Source organism: Anguilla rostrata, chromosome 5 (genome assembly GCF_018555375.3).
Source record: "Anguilla rostrata isolate EN2019 chromosome 5, ASM1855537v3, whole genome shotgun sequence".
Lineage (NCBI taxonomy): Eukaryota > Metazoa > Chordata > Actinopteri > Anguilliformes > Anguillidae > Anguilla > Anguilla rostrata.
In genome coordinates, this window is record NC_057937.1 from 63,670,487 (window position 1) to 63,693,406 (window position 22,920).

The window sequence follows — 22,920 nt, forward strand, 5'->3', positions numbered from 1 at the left end:
ACATCACTTACACACAGCACAGAATCACTGACACACACACACACACACACACAGCATCACTGACACAGAGCATCACTGACACACACACACCATCACTGACACAGAGTATCACTGACACACTCAGCATCACTGACCCAAAGCATCACTGACAAGGCACATCATCACTGACACAAAGTATCACTGACATGGCACAGCACCACTGACACAGAGGATCACTGACACACATACACCATCACTGACACAGAGCATAACTGACACACACACACAGCCTCACTGACACAGAACATCACTAACTCACACACAGCATCACTGACACCGAGCATCACTGACACAACACACCATCACAAACACACACACACACACCCTCACTGACACACACATCATCACTGACACACACAATGGCTGAGTTTCATTACATTTACTTGAGTTCCAGATAAATGTCTAACTGCAAGTATGCAAACAGAAAGTACCCACTAAAATCCTTGGATATGCACATGCAATTCTGTGCTTGTCAGAACCCAGATAGTGTCAATACAACTTATTCCCAGAGTTCATTGCACTTAACATTGCAACCATCATTTACCTTTGTAACCACCAGCAGAACAAGAGGTTTTGTATGTGTAATCATCTCAAAAGTAACTTATCAATAGCAAGTTAGCTAACAATTAAGAAAAAAATTTATTATATATTTATGATCTACATAAATTATTCAATATTAAATTGCCCCTTAATTGACAGTGGTAATAACAGCAAAAAACTATTACGTACACTGTATACTGCAGATTAGCTAATAAATTGTTAGCCTTAATAGCACCTTAACATCACCTAACAATTCTGATGTAGGAAAAAAAATTCAGTAATTGGATCATTCATTCAGTTAGCTTTTTCCCCTGAGTAGCTGGAAGAACACACGTAAGAAGCACTGAGTTATGCTGATTTCAAATCGGCAACCAATAAAGTGGTTGCACAACTCTACTTTTATTTTTCTTCTTTGGTAAAAGATATTCTGATGCTAATGTTGACATTGTCAATTGCGTTTCAAATGTAGCAAAACAGAATTATAGATTCTCACATACTATGAAGTGTGGCTATTAGCCATGGTTGGAAGAATGCAGAACTCAAGTATGCAAGTATGCATAACGAAACCGGCATTGATCAGTATGGCTCTGGAGTCTCCTTCTGGAGTTCCATCCTTCACTGTTTAATACGAGAGCTTCACAGTTTCTCACCGAAGCAGTGCTCTTCAGGTCTGACTGTGACAGTCTTATTACTGACAGGATTTGTTGCCACGCAGCTGTAGGGGGCGCTGTTCGTTTCTATCTCCAGAGGGACGGACAGGGGGGAGCTGAAATTAGGGCTGCTGGTGTGGGACAGTGTCTGCCCCTCTCTGTGCCAGGACAGGGTGACCTCTCTCCCATTCTCCACAGAGCACAGCACACTGCAGCCGGGTTTCATCTTGTTTCTGCTGGACACCTGTGGTCTGGGTACTGGATCTGTGGAGAGATACAACAGAAGGGAGGGATTTCAACACTGACCAGCAACACGACCCTACTCCTGTGACCTCACATGACCTACTCCACTCTGTTGTGTGAGCCTTCAACACTGACCCTACTCCACTCTGTGTGAGCCTTCAACACTGACCCCTAACTCCACTCTGTGTGTGAGCCTTCAACACTGACCCTACTCCATCTGTTGTGCTTCACACTGACCCTAACTCCACTCTGTGTGTGAGCCTTCAACACTGACCCCTAACTCCACTCTGTTGTGAGCCTTCAACACTACCCTACTCCAGGATGGGCTCACATTTGACTCCTGCTGTTCTAGAACTCAACATGCACATACATTCCATTTATTTGGCAGACGTACAATAAGTGAAGGTCAATCACATCACACAGCTGCCTCAGCACAGTGCAGCAGTACCCGGTGGAGACACCCACCCCACACAACCAGCTGGTAGTCATCGGTTTTGCCATCCTTGTGCTGTACCCTGTACCCTCCAGAGTCCCCCCTCCTCAGGTCAGTCAGGGAGAAGAGTCCAGTGCTGCTGTTCCACTGCAGCCGGGTGCCGTAGCTGCCATTGGTGAGCTGGAGGATGCGATTGACCACCTTCGCAATTCCGCTGCCATTTTTTAAAATGAAGCCGATCTCCTTCACCACTGAGGGGAACGTGACCGTCTGTCCCACAATGCCGTTCAGCATGTTTGACTGGACAGAGGAGACGCACACACCTGGAGAGTGAGGACAGAGGGAAAGAGTGGGAGAGAGAGAAACAGAAGAAAAGATGCAGGGAAAGAGAAAGTGTGGGAGACAGTAGAGAGTTAGAGAAAGCAAGGAAAAGAGAGAGGGAGTGGGAGGGAAAGAGATACACAGGAAAGAGGGATGAGAGATGGAAGGAGGGAAACAGGAATGGGAGAAGAGGTAGCTGTAGTTTACCTTCGCTGTTTGGTCTGTTTAACAGGTCAGTCACAGAAAAGATGCAAAGCAGTTTGTGTTGTTAGGAGATGGTTCTGTTGTCATGGAAACGCTGTGCATATTTATAAATTTTTGAAAACAAATGAGCCAAACATCAGACCTGGATGAGATATACATTTCAAAATGCACCTGTTACACGTTACTAACCAAACAGACCTCCCTCCCTAACAAGCATATAACAGTATAACTCCTCCTCTGTAATTGGTAGCTCACCGTATGTCTTTGTGCCAGACATTATAAAGCTCACAGTATGTAACAGGATAACAGAGTCCTACCTGCAGTAAAACAGGTATATAACAGTATAACAGGGTCCTACCTGCACTCTAACAGGTATATAACAGTATAACAGAGTCCTACCTGCAGTCAAACAGGTATATAACAATATAACAGGGTCCTACCTGAACTCAAACAGGTATATAACAGTATAACAGAGTCCTACCTGCACTCTGACAGGTATATAACAGTATAACAGGGTCCTACCTGAACTCAAACAGGTATATAACAGTATAACAGAGTCCTACCTGCAGTCAAACAGGTATATAACAGTATAACAGAGTCCTACCTGCACTCTAACAGGTATATAACAGTATAACAGAGTCCTACCTGCACTCTGACAGGTATATAACAGTATAACAGGGTCCTACCTGAACTCAAACAGGTATATAACAGTATAACAGAGTCCTACCTGCACTCTGACAGGTATATAACAGTATAACAGGGTCCTACCTGAACTCAAACAGGTATATAACAGTATAACAGAGTCCTACCTGCAGTCAAACAGGTATATAACAGTATAACAGAGTCCTACCTGCACTCTAACAGGTATATAACAGTATAACAGAGTCCTACCTCCAATCAAACAGATATATAACAGAATAACGGCTGCTCTCATGTTGTCTGAAATAAGGGTTTCACTGGCCGAAACTGCAGCTTGGACTTCCTGAATCTAAACTGCTCTCTTAGACCCCACCCTACCACATCACACCACAAACACGCACATATGCAGGCACACACACGTACAGACACACACACATGCACACGCACGCACACACGCACACACACATATGCACACATGCACACATTTACCCACAGAAAAAAGTAAAAAATACAAAGTGGCCACAAAATACTGCATGTGTGTATGTCTGTGTATGAGATCATTAGGGAAAGCTCTATGATTTGGAAACATTCAGTTGAGATTCTTTATTTACCCAAGAAACATTTGCCCAAATTGTGAGAGTGAAGGCTTGAAGGTTTGATTCTGTCTTGTGCTGCTGCATGTACCACTGGCCAAGGTGGAGCTCACTGCAGTCAAACGCCCCTGCAGGGTAAATGCCCCCTTGTGTACAACGAACATTTCCAAACGTACGTGCGTGAGCTAAGAAACACCTGTTAATACTGACAAAGCGCCGTTAGCCTGTTGCGGTTAAAGACCCCAGTGCTGCAAGCCTACACCACAGGTGGCGGAACGCTGCAAAGGGACAGCCCTGTAGAGAACACAGCCCATCTTCTACAGTTAGTGTGAAACGGGTTTCAGCGTCTAGTCCAGAGACTGTAGGTCCAGTCTTATCAGGGAAACACGTGGTGTCAGCGGCCAGCCGAAAGAAGCTGACACTACAGACCGCGTCTTTAACGCCAATTCATTGGTCTCCACATTGATAAGAAGATAAACCGGAAACCACGCGGAGAAGCACAATGGTGTATATGCACACAAATGCACATCTTAACGACCAATGGTATCCACCTAATTCAGATATCTTAATTCTAATTTTTGGGAAATCAAATTAATTTTCGTTTTTAATTTGCGCCCACTAAAGTGAACAATATTGTTTGTACATTTTAACCAACCAAACACGACACGTCACAATTACTTGAAGTTACTGTCTGCGGCAAATTTATTTTAACGACGCCTTCAAGTAAACTTGGTGCTGTTGTCGCGGTCGTGCTAGGACAGGCAGTGGAGTGACAACCGCAAGATCGAGAAACCACAGTGAGTCAGAACTTCTGCTAAGTTTTCGCTGAAGTCGGTAAAATGCTCCTTTCACCCCAGACCTACTTCCCCTCATTGTAGTGTGTTGGTAATGAGAGCCTGGCCGGTAGGCTAGTTAATGCTGTAAAAATAAAAGTAATAGAAAAACTGCTTCTTTTTTTCTTTTTTCTTTCTTTTTTTTTTTTTTTTACAAAATATCGCTGAAAATTCCAGTTTACCTGTTCAGACCGCCGTAGTCCAGCTAGAGAGGAGGGGGTATCTGCAGGATTACTGAGTTAGATTGATAACTGTCCCGGGGAAACCCCGAAACTGACTATTATTACTTCAGTCCATGTTCCAGATTGAGCTCTGGGTTTTACTCAATGTTATTCAGCTAACTCAGTAATCCTGCTTCGCGAAATACGCCCCAACTTTAACCAGTCACAGGCCGGTTAAAACCAGCTAGAAGTGCCGAACACACATCTTAACCATCTTGAACCAGTTCAGAATCCCACAAGCCGCGCCTTTTCATTTCCATACGGCTGCTTTTTACATTGCAATGTGTGCATGGTCAGAAATTAATGGATCGTTGAAGTGCTATGGGGCGTGGCAGGCGGGCGTGTTGTTTATGTATAGAATATAAAAATTAATAAAAAATCATTTTCTATACCCCCCCCCCCAAGTAAATATACTTACAAAGAGCGTATTACAGGGAATGCAGAGGAATATGGCAGTGTTTCTAAACACGTATACTGCTTTTATCGAAAATATGTATTTTAGGTGCACGCTTCAGTAATCAGTACTCATAACGCAAACCTCAACGGAAGCATTTTTAAGCTCTCCAAAGTAGGCTCGTTACATTTCTGAGCTGTGGGGGGCCTCTGGTGTAATTCCGCATTGCAACTTGAGGCACGCAGCTCAACGTGACGTCAGCACAGCGTGTACGCGAATATTCGTGTAAAAGAGAACCACGGTCGCACATCTTTTTCATTCAGGCATAGTAATCAAGTCCAGAGAGGGAGAGTTGGAGTTCGGTGCAAGCAGACGCGGAGGATATTTCAGTTGTTTTTCATCAATTAAAAAAATTTTTTTTTTAAATTGTGCGAAATGCGGCAAATAAGACCCTTTAAGATTTTAAGCTATGTGCCGTTTTAATTCAAAATCTCGCTTAGTCCCTGACTGCTTGGGGGATTAATCATTTGCAAAACACTGAAATGAGAATGAACTAGAAACATCAAAACGAGTCAGCTGAAACAAGCAGCCCTTCTGATGTTTACTCACGGTCAGTGACCATAGCAGCGCTGCTCTTTGACTTGTAATAGCCTGCTGGCAGCTGTTCAGATAGCCTACTGCTCCAGCATACTGCCTTACTACTCCAGCATACTGCCTTACTGCTCCAGCATACTGCCTACTGCTCCAGCATACTGCCTACTGCTCCAGCATACTGCCTACTGCTCCAGCATACTGCCTGCTGCTCCAGCATACTGCCTGCTGCTCCAGCATACTGCCTGCTGCTCCAGCATACTGCCTACTACTCCAGCATACTGCCTACTGCTCCAGCATACTGCCTACTGCTCCAGCATACTGCCTACTACTCCAGCATACTGCCTTACTACTCCAGCATACTGCCTACTGCTCCAGCATACTGCATTACTACTCCAGCATACTGCCTACTGCTCCAGCAAACTGCCTACTACTCCAGCATACTGCCTTACTACTCCAGCATACTGCCTACTGCTCCAGCATACTGCCTTACTACTCCAGCATACTGCCTACTGCTCCAGCATACTGCCTTCCTAAAGTCATTTTGTGCTGTGATGACACTGTGGATGACACACAATGATGGGTAAAGTGATGGGGAAGGGCTTATAAAAATCAAATAAAATTTGCCCAAAAATCTAAATTAAAACGAAATAAATGAAATAAATTTTGGCAAGTGCAAGTCCAGTGTATAGTCATTAAAGGACGAGTTTGCAGATCTAATCTTAAGTTTATTTATGTGTTTTATACATGTGACTCAAGTGCAATTCTCTGCTGCTGGGTCTGTGGAGAGCCATTTTTGTTCAGGATATTCATGCTATAGAAGGGTGGCAGTGTAATATAATAGGTAGTGTGGAGTAACTTTTTGGCATCATGTGGGCGGCAGTGTAGCATAATGGGTAAGGAGCCGGTCTTGTAACCTAAAGGTCACAGGATCGATCCCCAGGGACACTGCCGTTGTACCCTTGAGCAAGGTTCTTAACCTGCACTGCTTCAGTATGTATCCAGCTGTATAAATGGATGCACTATGATGCAGTCTGGTTTTTTAGCCTTGTGGTGCCCATAAATGAGTGCTGTTATATACAAAGTGCAGTTATTTCCACACGGTGAAACCAAAACGTATAAAAATACTTTTTAATAAAAGCTGAGAGTCTGCACTTTAAGTGCACGTGCACTGTTTGATTACAAATCTGAAATATATATTACATGTATATACAGACGGGTGACAAATTAAAGCAAAAACCAGAATAAGGTCTCGGTAAGGTGTTGGGCCACCATGAGCCAGCAGAACAGCTTCAGTGTGCCTTGGCATAGATTCTACAAGTCTCTGGAACTCTACTGGAGGGATGGAACACCATTCTTCCAAAATATATTTCCTCATCTGGTGTTTTAATGATGGTAGTGGAGAGCGCAGTTTAATACATTGGTCCAAATCTCTCATAGGCATTCAACTGGGTTGGCCTGGTGACTGTGAAGGCTACAGCATATGATTCACATGATTTTCCTACTCATCAAACCATTCAGTGACCCCTCGTGCCCTGTGGATAGGGGAGCATTGTCATCCTGGAAGAGACCTCTCCCATCAGGATAGAAATGTTTCATCATAGAATAAAGGTGATCACTCAGAATAACTTTGTATTGATTTGCAGTGACCCTTCCCTCTACGGGGACAAGTGTACCCAAACCATGCAAGGAAAATGCCCCCACACAGCATAACAGAGCCACCGGATCCCCTCACTGTAGGGGTCTAGAATTCAGGCCTGTACCGTTCTCTTGGAGTACGTCACACATGCTTTCGCCCACTTGTCCAGAATATAGTGAAGGATGACTCATCTGACCATATCACTTTTTCCACATCTCTGTAGCCTATGGTCTTTGCACCACTGAATCTCAAAGGTGCATTTGTCTTTGTAATGGGGGTTTATGTACTGCAACCCTACAACCCAACCCTACTATTATATCCCTCTCTATGTAGCTATCAACAGACTGTTCTTGCTGACACAGTCTGATCGTATCCTGCATTGACATTCTCAGTCACCTGAAGAAGAGTTGCTCTTCTGTTATCACACTAATGCACAAGCATCAAGGTCATTGGATGTATGCTTATGGCCACAATTTCCATCCATATTTAAAATGTAATGTCACTTTAGTCACTGTCCCTATTGAAACACTCGCCAGTTGAGCAGTCTCTTTGACTGAAATTCCTACCATCTGTGCCCCGATAATGTACCCTTTTTCAAAGTCACCTAGATCTTTTGCTCTTTCCATCTTGATCCAAAATCGAGGTCAACTGCGCCTGCTCAGCATTTTTATACATGCCACAGAGAATGATGGGATGTTAATTGCATAATTGTATCATGCAGTACACCTGTATGGAAATATCTGCATTCGTTATGTTTCTCCACTCATTTATTCAGGTTTTTTTCTGTAATTTGTCACCAGTGTATGTATGTATGGTAAACGGACTGCATTTATATAGCGCTTTTATCCAAAGCGCTTTACAATTGATGCCTTTCATTCACCTATTCACACACACACTCACACGCCAGCGGTGAAAGGCTGCCATGCAAGGTACCAATCAGCTCATTGGGAGCAATTAGGGGTTAGGTGTCTTGCTCAGGGACACTTTGACATGCCCAGAGTGGGGGATCGAACCGGCAACCCTCCGACTGCCAGACAAATGCTCTTACCTCCATATATATATATGCATTGCTGCCTCACAGCAAGAAGGTCCTGGGTTTGATTCCTGGTCTTGGGCTTTCTGTGTGTAGTCTGGATGTTCACCACATTGTACAGGGTTTAATTTGAAACCAAATAATAATTGGTGATTTGTTATGCAATGGCATAAGTGGTCCACGAGCTTCCTGACTGTGAAAATACTTAATAATACTTTGCTTAAATTGCCATTGCATAATGAATCACAAAGTATTTTATGGTTTCAGATTAAATACATTGTACTGTTTACACAACCTCTAACAGCGCTCACGGGCAGTCCAAGTCTTACACAATACTTCGCTCCTGAACCGCATATCGCTTTGAGATAAGAAACTACATCATGTATTGGTTTCCGGCGTTAATTCCCTGAACTCGTAATGGGTTGGACGATGTACACCAAGTTTTAGCGTGGAGAGCGAGGAGTTAATGTAGCCGGGCAGATTGCAGCAGTGGGTAAAATCATGAGAAAGGAGGAGGCGCGTCTGAGATCTGATCCAGACCCCATAAAGCGCGCTACCGCGGAGCGGAAAGAGAAGGGTGAACAGCACGAATGAGCGATATCCGTTAAACGTGTTTAAAAAGAAAGATGAAGATTATTATCTGTACTTTCCTGCTGTGCATTACAGGTACGTATCGGCCTCTGTATGTTCCCGTTTTTCTCCGTCTGAATGAGTCCGCAAACGTACGACTGGTTTAAGGCTCTTATCGGCTTGCAAAAAATATAAGCTGCTGTAACCTAACTAGAAAACCGAAAGTAGTTCTGAACAGCCTAATGTCATTGATTCTCTGAAACAGATGGAGGTCTTTGATTGCATCATGGCAAATGCGACTAAATCGTTGACCGACCATGCCTGACCGCCGCGGCTCGTTTTTTTCTGGAGTTTTCATGAAACGGTAATCTAGTTGCGCAATTTTCAGTCGGTCGCGTTAGGCAGTAGTCTCTAGAGGTTAAATATATTCGGATCAATACACCTTATCTGTCTTCAAATTGGCCAATCCTCCAAAATAGGAGCAGATCCAAAATGAAAATCAGCACGTCCCTGCAGAATCCACAAAGTGACCCCGGTCCGATTTAACAGGATGGACTCACTGACTCTCATTCCATGCGTTGTTCCAAGTAGTATGTTCAGTTTGTGTAGAAAACAAATACTGAATCATATTCTGGTTTTGGCCTAATAATAAATAGAGCATTTTCTGAGCAAGCATAGGTTTGTACTAATCGAATTGTCTAGGCATAAATAAGCCACAAGCAACGTTTAATATTAACAATATCGATCTGTATCCAACATTGGTACGCAGGTAAAAAATAAGCGTAATATTTAACAGGCTACATAGACGAAAATATGTGGTATTTTATTGGAATTGACAAGTCCAGTCGTTGTAGAAAATCATATAATCTGGTTCGTAATAAATACGGTGAAATTTCTTGTTATCATACGATTATGCTGCGCCAATATAGCGCAGGCTCGCGCTCCAGCCGGCAGAGAAAGCCCGCGCCGCTCTGCGCATTCGCCCGGCGCCCGGTGATTTGGAGCGCGACACGCCCTATACCGGATGCTGCACATTTCTTGGAATTAAGTGCGTTTGTTTTCTTGGAAATGATTCAAGCTGTAGCTGTAAATGTCTGTTTTGCTTGGATAGGGTGGGGAACAAGGCCAGGCTGACAGATAAACACACTGAAAGTCTCTTATTACTCATTTTCAGGCAAAGCAGTAGCAGAAGGGTTTGATGTTACAGGCGATATTTAAGTGTCATTTACCAATGGCCCATGGATGAAACATGCTGAAATATCTTGAGCATGTCCAGAATGAAAACACACACTTACGCTCCAAAGAAAAGCTTATGTTTCATTTAACCATCCGACAGCTAACATTTTGGCCCACAGGTCTTCGTCACAACAAGCCTGGCAGTCCACACAGGTCTGTTTGAACCCTCAGGATCCAATAGGCTCCTGAGATGTGCATTGCATGAGCTACATTACATTTATTTGGCAGACGCTTTTATCCAAAGCTATATACAATAAGTGCATTCCGAAGGTCATTGGAACAACTACAAAACACAGGTCTGATAAGGTACAATACTCATTATGTAACAGTTATTCATAGCCATGAACACAGTCCAGTTCACACATAAGCATAGGCTAGGTCATAGGCTATAAGTGCTGGATGGAGGTACAAGTGTAACATGAAAGAAGTATTCAAGTAAAAGCGATCCTAGATTGGGAGTGCTCTGTAGAGTAGTGATAGTTAGTACAGGTACAGTCTGAAGATTGGGAGTGCTCTGCAGAGTAGTGATAGTTAGTACATGTACAGTCTGAAGATTGGGAGTGCCCTGTAGAGTAGTGATAGTTAGTATAGATACAGTCTGAAGATTGGGAGTGCTCTGCAGAGTAGTGATAGTTAGTACAGGTACAGTCTCAAGATTGAGAGTGCTCTTCAGAGTAGTGATAGTTAGTCTAGGTACAGTCTGAAGATTGGGAGTGCTCTGCAGAGTGGTGATAGTTAGTACAGGTACAGTCTCAAGATTGAGAGTGCTCTTCAGAGTAGTGATAGTTAGTCCAGGTACAGTCTGAAGATTGGGAGTGCTCTGCAGAGTGGTGATAGTTAGTCCAGGTACAGTCTGAAGAGATGGAACTTCAGACCACAGTGGAAGATGGGCAGGAGCTGAGTGATTCATAGAGGAGCTGGATGTGCACTTCATTCCACAAAATGGTTTCTACAGGTTCTGATGAAAATACTCAACCTGCATTGCTTCAGTATATATCAGATGTATAAATGGATGCAATGTAAATGCTGTGTAACAAGTTGCGTAAGGTGCTCAGGATAAGTAATGTAATGTAATTGCGTCTCTCTCTCTCTCTCTCTGTGTTTACACTATAAATTGTTGCCTGGAGATTTTCAGTGATGGAGGTTTGTCTCCATGTCTCCACCAGTGAGTGTGTGTGTGTGTGTGTCTGTGTGCAGTATAAAATGTAATACTGCATGCATTCTCTTGTGCTCATTGCTGATGGTGGCTTGTCTCTGTGTCTCCAGCAGTGAGTGTGTTTGGCGGGCCTCAGGAGCTGAACGGCATTGTGGGAAAGAGCATAGAGTTCCCAGCTGCAGTGGAAACCAGCGGGAATCTGATTTACAGCAGTAAAGCTAACGCAGGTGTGACCATTGGAGACGTGACTGGTGGTTACTTTACACCCCAGAATGAGAAGTTCAGAGACAGACTGCAGTGGCACAGCAGCACTGGACACTTCTCCCTGTCTGAGCTGAAGCTGGAGGACTCTGGAGTCTATAAAGTAGAGAAAAATGATGGGCAGAAATCAGCCTCTTTCAACCTGACTGTGTGGAGTAAGTATGACTGTCTCAGTGAGATTATTGTGTTATTGCTTTTTCTCTCATTTAAACGTTCCATGCAGAAGTCTGTTAAACAGAGTGGATGTTTGCATGCAGAAGTCTGTTAAACAGAGCGGATGTTTGCATGCAGAAGTCTGTTAAACAGAGCGGATGTTTGCATGCAGAAGTCTGTTAAACAGAGCGGATGTTTGCATGCAGAAGTCTGGCACAGTGGGTAAGGAACTGCGCTTGTAACCGAAAGGTCGCAGGTTCGATTCCCGGGTAAGGACACTGCCGTTGTACCCTTGAGCAAGGTACTTAACCTGCATTGCTTCAGTATATATCCAGCTGTATAAATGGATACAATGTAAAGTGCTATGTAAAAGTTGTGTAAGTCGCTCTGGATAAGAGCGTCTGCTAAATGCCTGTAATGTAATGTAATGTAATGTTAAACAGAGTGGATGTTTGCATGCCCATGTAGATTATCAGTTGTTAGCCTGTTTTCACTAGATTGCCTTATGCAGTGAGGAATTCCATGTGCAGTGGCTTTACTGTGATTCCTGTTTTACTTTTTAAACTCCGGTACAGATTTACATGCATCAGATCTCCACCAATCAGCAGTTTTACATGCATCATATCTCCACCAATCAGCAGATTTACATGCATAAGATCCCCCACCAATCAGCAGGTTTACATGCATTAGATCTCCACCAATCAGCAGGTTTACATGCATCAGATCTCTGGTTTCTTTAAGGTTAATATGTTCTTGAAGAACATCAAAAGGCTAAATTGGAGTTTTTTTAATCAACTTTTAACCATGCAAGGTGTATATGATCAACATTTGTACGTACTGAACAATGGAGTGCCAGCCTAGCCGCTTGGTTTTGTTCTAACTGAAGTTTATTTATTTATTTTTTTTTTTGCGGACGACCATATGACTGGGCAGTACTGTAGGTGAGACAGGACCAGTGACTGAATGACCTGATTTAGTGTGGATGATGTTAAATAAGAGAAGCATTTCCATATCATGCAGATTCCTTTTCCCATCTTGCTTATAATATTTTCTATATGTTCTGACAAAGTCAATAAGCCATCTAATGTTACTTCCAGAAGCTTGGTTATTTTAACCTCTTCAACAGGCACCACTGACATGGTCAGTTTCAGTTGTGGGTCACAGGCCAGTGTGGACCTTGAACCAAAAGCTATACACTTTGTTTTAGAGATGTTTAAAACCAATCTATTACTCTCCACCCATGCAGACACTAGACCTAATTCCCTATTCAGGACCTTGGTCAGTTCTTCACAAGTTGAAGCAGCACTGTACAGAGTAGAGTCATCTGCATACATTACTACACTTGCTACTTTTATAGCAGAAGGTAAATCATTGGTAAATATTGAGAACAGAAGTGGACCTAGCTGCAGCTTCCCTGTGGAATACCGCAGTTTATGTTTTTGCTGTCTGAAAAGCTTCTGTTGAAGAAGACTCCTTGTGATCTATTGGACAGATAGCTGTCCATCCAAGAGAGGGAGGTTGAGTCGAAGCCATAACACCTTAGTTTACCTATCAGTACCTTGTGGTCAATAACGTCGAAGGCAGTGCTAAAGTCTAATAATACTGCTCCGACTATTTTCTTACTATCCATATGTTTTAACCAATCGTCTGCCATTTGAGCTAATGCAGTACTTGTAGAGTGAGTCTCTCTGTATGCGTGCTGAGAACCAGTCATTAACCTGTTACCTAAAAAATAATCCTTAATTTGCATAAAAACAAATCTTTCCAATAATTTGCTTAATACAGGGAAACTACTTATTGGGCGACTATTGTAGCCCATAATAACTTAACAGAACTATAATAAACACCTGTGACAGGGAACAGGGGTCTAAGGTCATGTGACTTTGATATACTGAAAACAGCAGCAACAACAGCAGCACATTACTGTCACCAAGACCACTGATCAGAGGCAGATCTTTAACTCTGTTATCAGGAAGGAGAGTTTCACAACAGGCACAACATTCTGAAATCCTGAAGTAAATGTATGTTACAGCTATCTGAATGGTTACACTGTGTAATTAGGAAGCTAAATTTAAGTATATTTCTAATTTGTTCTTTGTAAAATTAAACAGACACGAGACTTCTCTACTGTAATGTGATTATATGCTGTCTTTGTTTGTATCATATTTGTGTTCATAACTGTTCTAACCTGTTACCATTCCAAAGCCCCTAAAAGTCCATGTGCACCGGTTATAACAGGTCTTAAATAAATCCTCATATCCTCATAAGTACAGACAGTACAGGCACAGTCAGAGCCTCAAACTGCAGGAAACCTCTGAACCATCAAAACTAAAGCATCAGCATCTGTGCTTGTCTGATCTACGACACATAAAATACACTTACTACAAAACAGCATTTACATTAAAGAAGCAAAATCCTTCTTTTTAAATTCCATATTTATTTATTATCACAGTCAAAATGGATACATAAATAAAAATAAGGTCATAAAGTGATTCAGCAGAGTGTTTTCCACAGCTGAGCGCATTTGTGTGCGTGTACAGGCAGCCGCATTCAACCAGGTGTGTCCATCTTAAACACTTTTCCCAAACCTCCACAAGTGTCTCTCCAACCTTCCCCAAATTAGAAAATGCCTTGCATATCCTGTTATCTGGTAAAATTACATTTCCGAAGTAGTTTTTAGATGTTTGTTTAAGCAGAAATATTTGTAGATATCGGGATTGTAGCAGCTAAGCGGAGACCGCTGATGGAAACACGTGAGCGAGCGGACAGAGCCGAATGCTTCCGATTTATCAGCTGCAAAATTTAAAACTTAGCTTCATTCTGTAAACAACCGTGTATGAGATGTAGTATAAGCATGTAACACGCGCAACATTCCCGCATGAACATCACCCCGAAGAGCATGCAAGGTTGGCGAGTAATAATAGAGGGAATGGATTTATATTTGCGGAGGTCTACTGCAACGCGTAAAAGTGTTCATAACGCACAGGAACCCCTGGTAGTTAGGCTAACTTTTACAGTGTTAACTACTGCCTGCTCTCACACACTGTCACGATAATTCCATAAAGTCGTGCAGATGGATGATTTATCTAATTTGTTTATCCCACCCCGACCCCCGACCCCTCCCCCTAACCCGAGCCTGCAGTCTACAGAGAAATGGGGAAGTATTTCCTATTTTATAAAACTCAGTTACAGTGCAAGCAGGAAAATGTGGGGGGGTGCAGTACTACGTGCTTAAGTTTGTTATTGTTGTCATTTGTTATTGACGTCATATGCCTTGAAAAGCTTGACCTCACGTGTCTCTCGTTACCTGTTCGTTTGATAGGCTCTTTAAAAGCAGTTTTTACATGGCTTTGCTTCAGAACGACTCTGTTCGAATTGTGGGCAGTTTTATTACAGAATAGAATTAATATAATCAAATAAATACAAATAAGGAAACCTAAAAGAAAATCGAACATGGTAATTATACCAAGTGACCTAGTAGTATATAGCTTGCTCTCGTATAACCCCCTTTAGTAAGCAGCCACTGGCAGGTTTTTACGACCCGAGAAAACGATGTGGGACATTTGGAGAGATACAAGACGCACTGGAAAACACGCTCAAACTAAATTTTAAAAATGAAAGCATTGTTGTGATGAAAAAGGTTGAGAAGCTCCTTATTTCGAGTACCTTCAATGATTTCTTGCCTTCTCTATACGAAAATTGTTGTTTAGAAATGCAGAAACCAGCCCGTCCCCGGTTACAGCAGATGTTTTGGAACACTGTTTCTCTATACTGGCTGGTGTCCTAATTCCTTATAATTCACCGCAACTGAATGTAAGAATTGCAGTTTTCAATAAATAAAAGTAAAAAGAGCGCAATGACATGAGCTTCGCATAATACGATCAGTTGTATTTGGAAATATGCACTTTCCACAACTTTATGCGCATCAGATAGTCGAGACTGAATAACAACTTGTTTGTTTCTCAGATCTTAGGAGGAACAGAACAGGATGGTATAGCAGACAGAAAATAAGATTTGGAATAGAGCCCCACAGTGGGGTCAGGCGGGTGTGATGTTGTGCGCATGTTTTCGTAGATCACCAAAACGTGCTGAAAATAGCATCGGGAGCTTATCTGTACTGTGCCTGTGTGGTGTTGGTGAGTTTAGGCTTTCTCGCTTACCAGATACCTCAGGTTACCTCGCGTTATGTTTCGTATATGCTATATCAAAAAAAAAAAAACAATTAGGGCTGCTATGAACCAACTGTCATGGTTTATTGCTCAACTCAAATGACGTTAAACAAAAAATATGACCACACATTGATACATTTATTCTATATTTGATTTATACATGTTCATTTTCCAATGAAAACACAATTTAAAATCAATTATAGCATGAATTATCAATGGGTGGTCATACTCGCATAGCCCACTCTTTTTCTCCGTGTAAGGGAAGATACGTTTTTGTTGTAGTGAAGGTTTTGGGGTCCCCGTTTTGGTGAGCTGTTTGGCTGAAAGCAGCAGGGATCTGTGTTAGTTCTGAGGGGCGGGAGAGGCTGAGAGCGCTGCTGCTATCAGACTGCGGCTGCGCCAACCACAAGCTCGTGCATCAAACGTTACCGCGACGTCAGATTTGGAGCGGTTAATTTCGCTTAAAAGTTTTTCAATAAAATAATTCGACAGCTGTCAAAATGGCTGACGCGGGCGCCGGCTCCACTAGGGGGCGAGTATTAACAGGTTTAATATATTATCATCTCTCCCTTTGCATATGTGCCTGGAAATACTTGTAACCGCTGTGCCTAGAGGACAACGGTAAGTTACAGAGCAACACATTCATGTTATTATCCCCTACTGATAGGATTAATACGTGTTTATGATTTTAAGACGAATAATAACTCGTGATTTAGCCTATTTTTTAATGTTTAATTTCCGCTACTTACCCGAGGGACCCGTGGTAGATCCCCTTTATATACAGAATTCATCAGAGAGAAATGTTCTTTCTCTCTACATGCAAGTAACTTTTCCATTGAGGTGTTCTCCACTTGCCTCTGATTGGTCCAGATGAATCACATGGTGTATCCGGGCAGTACAGGTCGCATTTTATTGCCATGTGGGATTTTCTTTTATAGCTGCTGTGCTGAAACTAGCTGCTACAGAAACAGTGCTCTTCTTTTGGAGGAATGATGTCATAATGAGGTAGCTTACTGGTGATGTCATTTATTTTCCTCAGATGGAGGAATGATGTCATAATCACCATAATGTAGGCTGCCAGTCACATTGGACAAAAGTTAAATGATGTTCATCTATGTTTTTCACCTGTTAAGTTATATTTTAGATTTGATTAAATTTATCACGATATCAAATTGTTCAGTTTGTATGCTCTGGCCCTATGCTTGGTAGAAAGAGATAATCATTCAAATTCATATTTGTCACAATTATTCTGCATTAAGGTTTTTGAATTCTGCATTCACTATCTCACTCTGTTCACTCTGCACAGTTCCTGCATCAAAGCCCCATGTCAGTGTCACTCAGAATGAGTACCCCTGCACTCTGCAGTGCACTGTGGAGAGAGGGACAGGAGCCACCCTGTCCTGGTACAGAGAGGGTGATAAAAGATGGTCCATCCACACCCATCCTCTTAGTGCCCCAGATCTGAAACTGCCTGTGCTAGTGGATAAGGGCGGCATCTACACCTGTGAAGCGAAGAACTCAGTCAGCAGAGAGACATCAGACCCTCTCACTGTGGGGGCGCACTGCACAGGTGAGTTTACTGCACCTCATTCACACCTGCACACATCTTTCCACACCTGCACACACCTGTTTACACCTGCAACTACTATTAAATGAGAGATAAGACTGTAAAATCAGCATCAGTGATTGTTGTTGTGGGTGGTTGTGTTTATTAATGTGAAAAAATGTCTGATTGCACTGTTACATCATATGACTTTCAGTCATCATGGTTGTTCAGTGGAACTGAACTTTGACCTCCACGTGTTCTCTGAATGTGGAGGTTTGAAGTGTGTTATTCAGCAGCGGTGTAACCAAAGTCAAATACCCTTTTCAAAGGTTTACAACGAATGTGTTATGAGCAATTTGTTTCAATTTGACTAGTGGTATAAGGAAAAGAAATGAGATTAGCAGTAAGTGAGCATTGAATTGATGAATTCGTTTGTTGAACGTAACACATGACACATTAAAATGCATTTAGGAAACAATGGTGGAAGGTAACCCCCTCCCCCACTCTCAGTCGGTTTAAGATCAGCCCTAAAAAACGGGCTTTAGAATAACCTGTCCTCACCTGTTTTCACCTGTCCTCACCTGTCCTCACCTGTTTTCACCTGTCCTCACCTGTCCTCACCTGTCCTCACCTGTCCTTACCTGTCCTTACCTGTTCTCAGATGGGGCTGCGGGTATCTGGCAGACCGAGGGGTCTAAAATGTGGAGCCTGTGCCTGGTGCTGATCGTGATGCTGTACAGTCGCCTGGTTTGAGCCTGCTGAGTGAGAATGAACTTTGACCTCTGGATGGGTGGGTGGGTATGAGAGTTGCGTCTTCTTCACTGTATCCTGCTGCAGCCCCAACATCTACCCTGCCCCAAAAAGACATGCAGCATAACTGCCCCATAAAGACATGCAGTATAACTGCCCCATAAAGACATGCAGTATAACTGCCCCATAAAGACATACAGTATAACTGCCCCATAAAGACATGCAGTATAACTGCCCCATATAGACATGCAGCATAACTGCCCCATAAAGACATGCAGTATAACTGCCCATAAAGACATGCAGCATAACTGCCCCATAAAGACATGCAGCATAACTGCCCCGTAAAGACATGCAGCATAAGTGCCCCACGAAGACATGCAGCATAACTGCCCCATAAAGACATGCAGCATAACTGCCCCATAAAGACATGCAGTATAACTGCCCCATAAAGACATGCAGTATAACTGCCCCATAAAGACATGCAGTATAACTGCCCCATAAAGACATGCAGTATAACTGCCCCAGTATAACTGCCCCATAAAGACATGCAGCATAACTGCCCCATAAAGACATGCAGTATAACTGCCCCATATAGACATGCAGCATAACTGCCCCATAAAGACATGCAGTATAACTGCCCCATAAAGACATGCAGCATAACTGCCCCATAAAGACATGCAGTATAACTGCCCCATAAAGACATGCAGTATAACTGCCCCATAAAGACATGCAGTATAACTGCCCATAAAGACATGCAGTATAACTGCCCCATAAAGACATGCCCATATAGACATGCAGTATAACTGCCCATAAAGACATGCAGCATAACTGCCCCATAAAGACATGCAGTATAACTGCCCCATAAAGACATGCAGCATAACTGCCCCAGTATAACTGCCCCATAAAGACATGCAGCATAACTGCCCCATAAAGACATGCAGCATAACTGCCCCATAAAGACATGCAGCATAACTGGCTACTTATTCGGGGGTTTCATAAATGTTCTCCTCCCCTTTTCACAGGAATTTCAGGTCTTAAGGTTGAAGGTCCTCATGAAACATTTCCAGTTTCGCTTCTGCAGATGAGTCAGTTCTGCAGGAAATTCTGATGTTTTGCAGCTGTTCTCCCAGTCCTAGTCATCCTCTGTCTCAGGCTGTTCTCTCTGTCTCAGTCATCCTGTCTCAGGCTGTTCTCTCTGTCCCATTCATCCTCTGTCTCAGGCTGTTCTCTCAGTCCCAGTCATCCTCTGTCTCAGGCTGTTCTCTCTGTTTCAGTCATCCTCTGTCTCAGGCTGTTCTCCCAGTCCCAGTCATCCTCTGCCTCAGGCTGTTCTCTCTTTCCCAGTCATCCTCTGTCTCAGGCTGTTCTCTCTGTCCCATTCATCCTCTGTCTCAGGCTGTTGTCTCTGTCCCATTCATCCTCTGTCTCAGGCTGTTCTCTCTGTCCCATTCATCCTCTGTCTCAGGCTGTTCTCTCTGTCTCAGTCATCCTCTGTCTCAGGCTGTTCTCTCAGTCCCAGTCATCCTCTGTCTCAGGCTGTTCTCTCAGTCCCATTCATCCTCTGTTTCAGACTGTTCTCTCAGTCCCAGTCATGAACTGAAATGAATTGTTAATTGTTTTTAATTAGGCAGATTTAATGTCTTCCCCACTTTATGTAATAGCTGTGCATACCATGAAGAATAAATGTTCCACATTCATGTCTCAATATATTTAATCTGTCAGATGAACTAATGCTTTTATTTCATGTGATTTATGGAAAATGGTAACTTTAGAAAGAGGCTCCATTTATAATAGATGAATTTACAGTGTACAGTGTGAAGTCAAAATCCATGCCAAAAAAAACCAAACAAACATGCACCTCACCTGTACAGACCTGCGTTAATGTGTTTAAGGAAACGATTATGTAAATATTTAAACACAGGTTTTCAGATAGATCAAGCAATTAGTGATAGGCCTGGGGGCGTAGGCCGTGGGGGGTGGGGTGTGGGGGGTGACAGGCCAAGATTGAGAAATGTCTTATTGTGCATTTATAATGCTTTTTCAAATACCACTCAATCACAGATCATTGTCACATGATAGAAGACTATTTCAATGCTACTGGATGAAATTGTTCTGAAATTCATAAATTGTTGCCTGTAGAGCTCTGTATTATTCCATATGACCTTTATGAAGCTGTTTGTACTAGATTTGCTGCCAAAGACATGTATGCGTGTATCTCTGTCCACCATCATGTGAAAACCTGTTCCATTGCCTGTTTAATTCAGTGTTTTTAATGATAACTGCCTTTTTATAGTTTAATTCAGTGTCATGTCAGTACCTGTCTGTCTACAGGTGTAAGACACCTGTGTGTCACATGACCGACACACCTGGAGCAGCTGTACTGTGCTGTCTCTCAGGTGTTTTAATTCAGAACCATCAGAGTGGGGATTCAGACATAAGACATAAGACTTTTATTTGCCATTTGCTCAGGTACAGATGTACAAGGGCATTGGAATTCTTGTGCGGATCTTTCAGTCAAGTAAGAGAGTACCGCGATGTCACACTGTGGGGAGCGCCATCTCCTTAATGCTACTGAATTTTATTACGTATTTTAAGGAACATGTTGAAACTTTTCAGTTGTGTCTGTGTGTTACATACAGTGATTATGGTCATGTATTTCATTTGTGATAATGTTCACATTTATAATTGGCTCATGTTCAAATAAAATGTTTATGAGTGTGTTTTATGTGTGTTTGTTATGTGTGTGAGTTTGAGTAATTGGCTGACTAGCAGCTGTACTGTAAAACTGTCTTTCAGATGAAATGCAGGATCCTGTTTCCCAGAGCAGGATGAGTGAGTTAGCTGGATAACAGCACTGAGTAAAACCCGGAACCCTCCCAAACTTGGACGGAAGTAAAAATAGCTATTCTGGGTTTTGCTTAGCCTGCTAACTCAGTAATCCTGCTTTGTTAAATACCCCCCAAGTGTCAGAACCTATCTGGAGGCTCTCTGTACAAATCAGAGCTGAAACTGAACCCAGATCAGTAAGGGAGGCTTTACTGATCTCCACTCAGTGGTGGGCTGGGCTCCAAACTGGCATCCCATGTCCAAGCTGCAACAGTCTCTGCCCTACTGTCAGGGGCCCTGGGCAGCTGTCATTTAGAGCGGGGAGTTTGTCCAAACGCAGCCTTTGGGCATCTCTCTGTTCTAACGATGACATCAGCAGCCTCAGGAACCCGCCCAGGGGCTGATTCCAATCGCCAATTATGCCTCCTTGCTTCCTTTCCTAACCCCTTAGCACCGCCCATCGGAGGAAGCAAGGAAAGGATGCAAGGAAAGGAAGCAAGGAAAGGACGCACGGAAGAAGGAATTGAGGAAATTGGATCGTCCTTGGAGGACCTGGATCAATTTCCGAGTCAGTCAAGGACCTAGGAGACAAGGAAGAATAAAATAAGTGACTGACAGAAATAAATCTTTTTTCATTAGTAGTAGACAACCGTCACACACAGTTCACTTTTTGTGTGCTGTTATCTTGTACCTGACACCCTGGTACAGACTCACCACATCCTCTCCTCTCACTCTGTCTAAACAAGGACAGAATTAACACCCAGCAGGAGGAAGGCTGGTTTCCGGTATTTCAAGCTTCATAGCTATTTTGCATTGTAGACAAAAGTACAATAAACAGCCATTGTCTCTAATCAACCATTGATTCTAAACTTTTGTTTGCCGTTTGCCGTTTATATCTGACAAATATGGAGTGTTACTGACAGCAGATAATACCCAGAGAGAGAGCGAGAGGGAGACTTTATATAAAAATGCTCAAAATACAGCAAAGAAAGAAAAATGTCTCTTCATAAAAAAAAATTCTTAAATCTTCCTGATGATGAGAAAATTCCCCTTCTCCTAGAAGAGGAGGGGAGATGCAGAAGGGCAGGGCAGCTCAATGCATTTCTGCCTGCTACAGCCTGATAGACTGAGACAAATTTATTTATTTTTATAGTTTACATTGTCAAAATACTATTCTTACTATTTTACTTCATTTTATTTTATTTAAATCTCTAATTGTAATTGCAGTTGTATTAATTATCATTCATGCATGACTTGTACTGTTACACAACTTTATTTTGTGAGTTTCTTGTTTGCTTTGGCAATATTTACCATGTGTATTTTCTGCCAATAAAGCACATTGAATTGAAATGGGGGGGGGGAGAGACAGAGAGAGAAGAAAAGAGAGAGAGAAAAATCATGACCGTTTTGCTTTTCTCTGTCCCTGACAGGAAAGAGTTTCAGCTGAAACAGGAAGTGACTGCATACTTCCCTAAAACGCACCAGCGTTATTTTTCTTTTCGCCAGTTCTCATTTCTTCTTCCGGTCCTCAGATTTCCTGCAGATCTTCACTGCGTCTGTCTAAAGCCTGTTTGCACATTCCAGAGAAAGGAGATTACATCAATTAAAAAACGATTTTAAAATATAAAACTGGCCCAAGAAATGGTCATAAATTAATTGGTATAACTATACATTTTCGTTCTGTTCAATAAATGTCTGTTTATTAAATTACCGAAAATGCTTCATCAAGCTGTGCAATTTGCCTGTAAACTCACCGGGAGGATGTTGCTAATGTAAAAGCTAGGAGATTATTCTGACGGAAACTGCTCTCTTTGATCAGATCATAGAGCAGATATTGCGCGTGCTGTGCGTGAACAGCAAAATTCCCAATATTTGGTCAC

At 42.6% G+C, this 22,920-nt stretch overlaps 2 protein-coding genes and 1 long non-coding RNA gene across 5 annotated transcripts in view; 2 read left to right on the forward strand and 1 right to left on the reverse strand.

Moving 5' to 3' along the window:
* LOC135255947 (T-lymphocyte surface antigen Ly-9-like) overlaps positions 1 to 3,960 on the reverse strand; it is a 227,919-nt gene extending 223,959 nt beyond the window's left edge. The window contains exons 1-3 of one of the 2 annotated variants that reach the window (XM_064337785.1): positions 3,754 to 3,960; positions 1,938 to 2,228; positions 1,230 to 1,493 (exon numbers count right to left, since the gene is read on the reverse strand). In XM_064337785.1, coding sequence (XP_064193855.1) covers positions 1,230 to 1,493; positions 1,938 to 2,228; positions 3,754 to 3,826 — 628 coding nt within the window. In that variant the 5' untranslated portion in view covers positions 3,827 to 3,960. Of the gene's footprint in view, positions 1 to 1,229; positions 1,494 to 1,937; positions 2,229 to 3,321; positions 3,444 to 3,753 lie in introns of those variants that run through there. The other variant, XM_064337786.1, reaches the window with a different exon arrangement.
* The window catches only part of LOC135255946 (titin-like), a 222,530-nt gene extending 202,611 nt beyond the window's left edge, over positions 1 to 19,919 (forward strand). The window contains exons 15-18 of the mRNA XM_064337783.1: positions 11,446 to 11,751; positions 17,225 to 17,488; positions 18,126 to 18,258; positions 19,237 to 19,919. Coding sequence (XP_064193853.1) covers positions 11,446 to 11,751; positions 17,225 to 17,488; positions 18,126 to 18,217 — 662 coding nt within the window. The 3' untranslated portion in view covers positions 18,218 to 18,258; positions 19,237 to 19,919. The remainder of the gene's footprint in view (positions 1 to 11,445; positions 11,752 to 17,224; positions 17,489 to 18,125; positions 18,259 to 19,236) is intronic.
* On the forward strand, positions 11,751 to 15,170 carry LOC135255951 (uncharacterized). 2 transcript variants are annotated; one of them, XR_010330327.1, is made up of 2 exons: positions 11,751 to 11,893; positions 12,218 to 15,170. It is a non-coding gene; the product is annotated as an uncharacterized LOC135255951 (long non-coding RNA). The 2 variants fall into 2 exon arrangements; XR_010330326.1 differs by having other exon boundaries at positions 11,758 to 11,927.
* Positions 19,920 to 22,920: the final 3,001 nt, after the last annotated feature.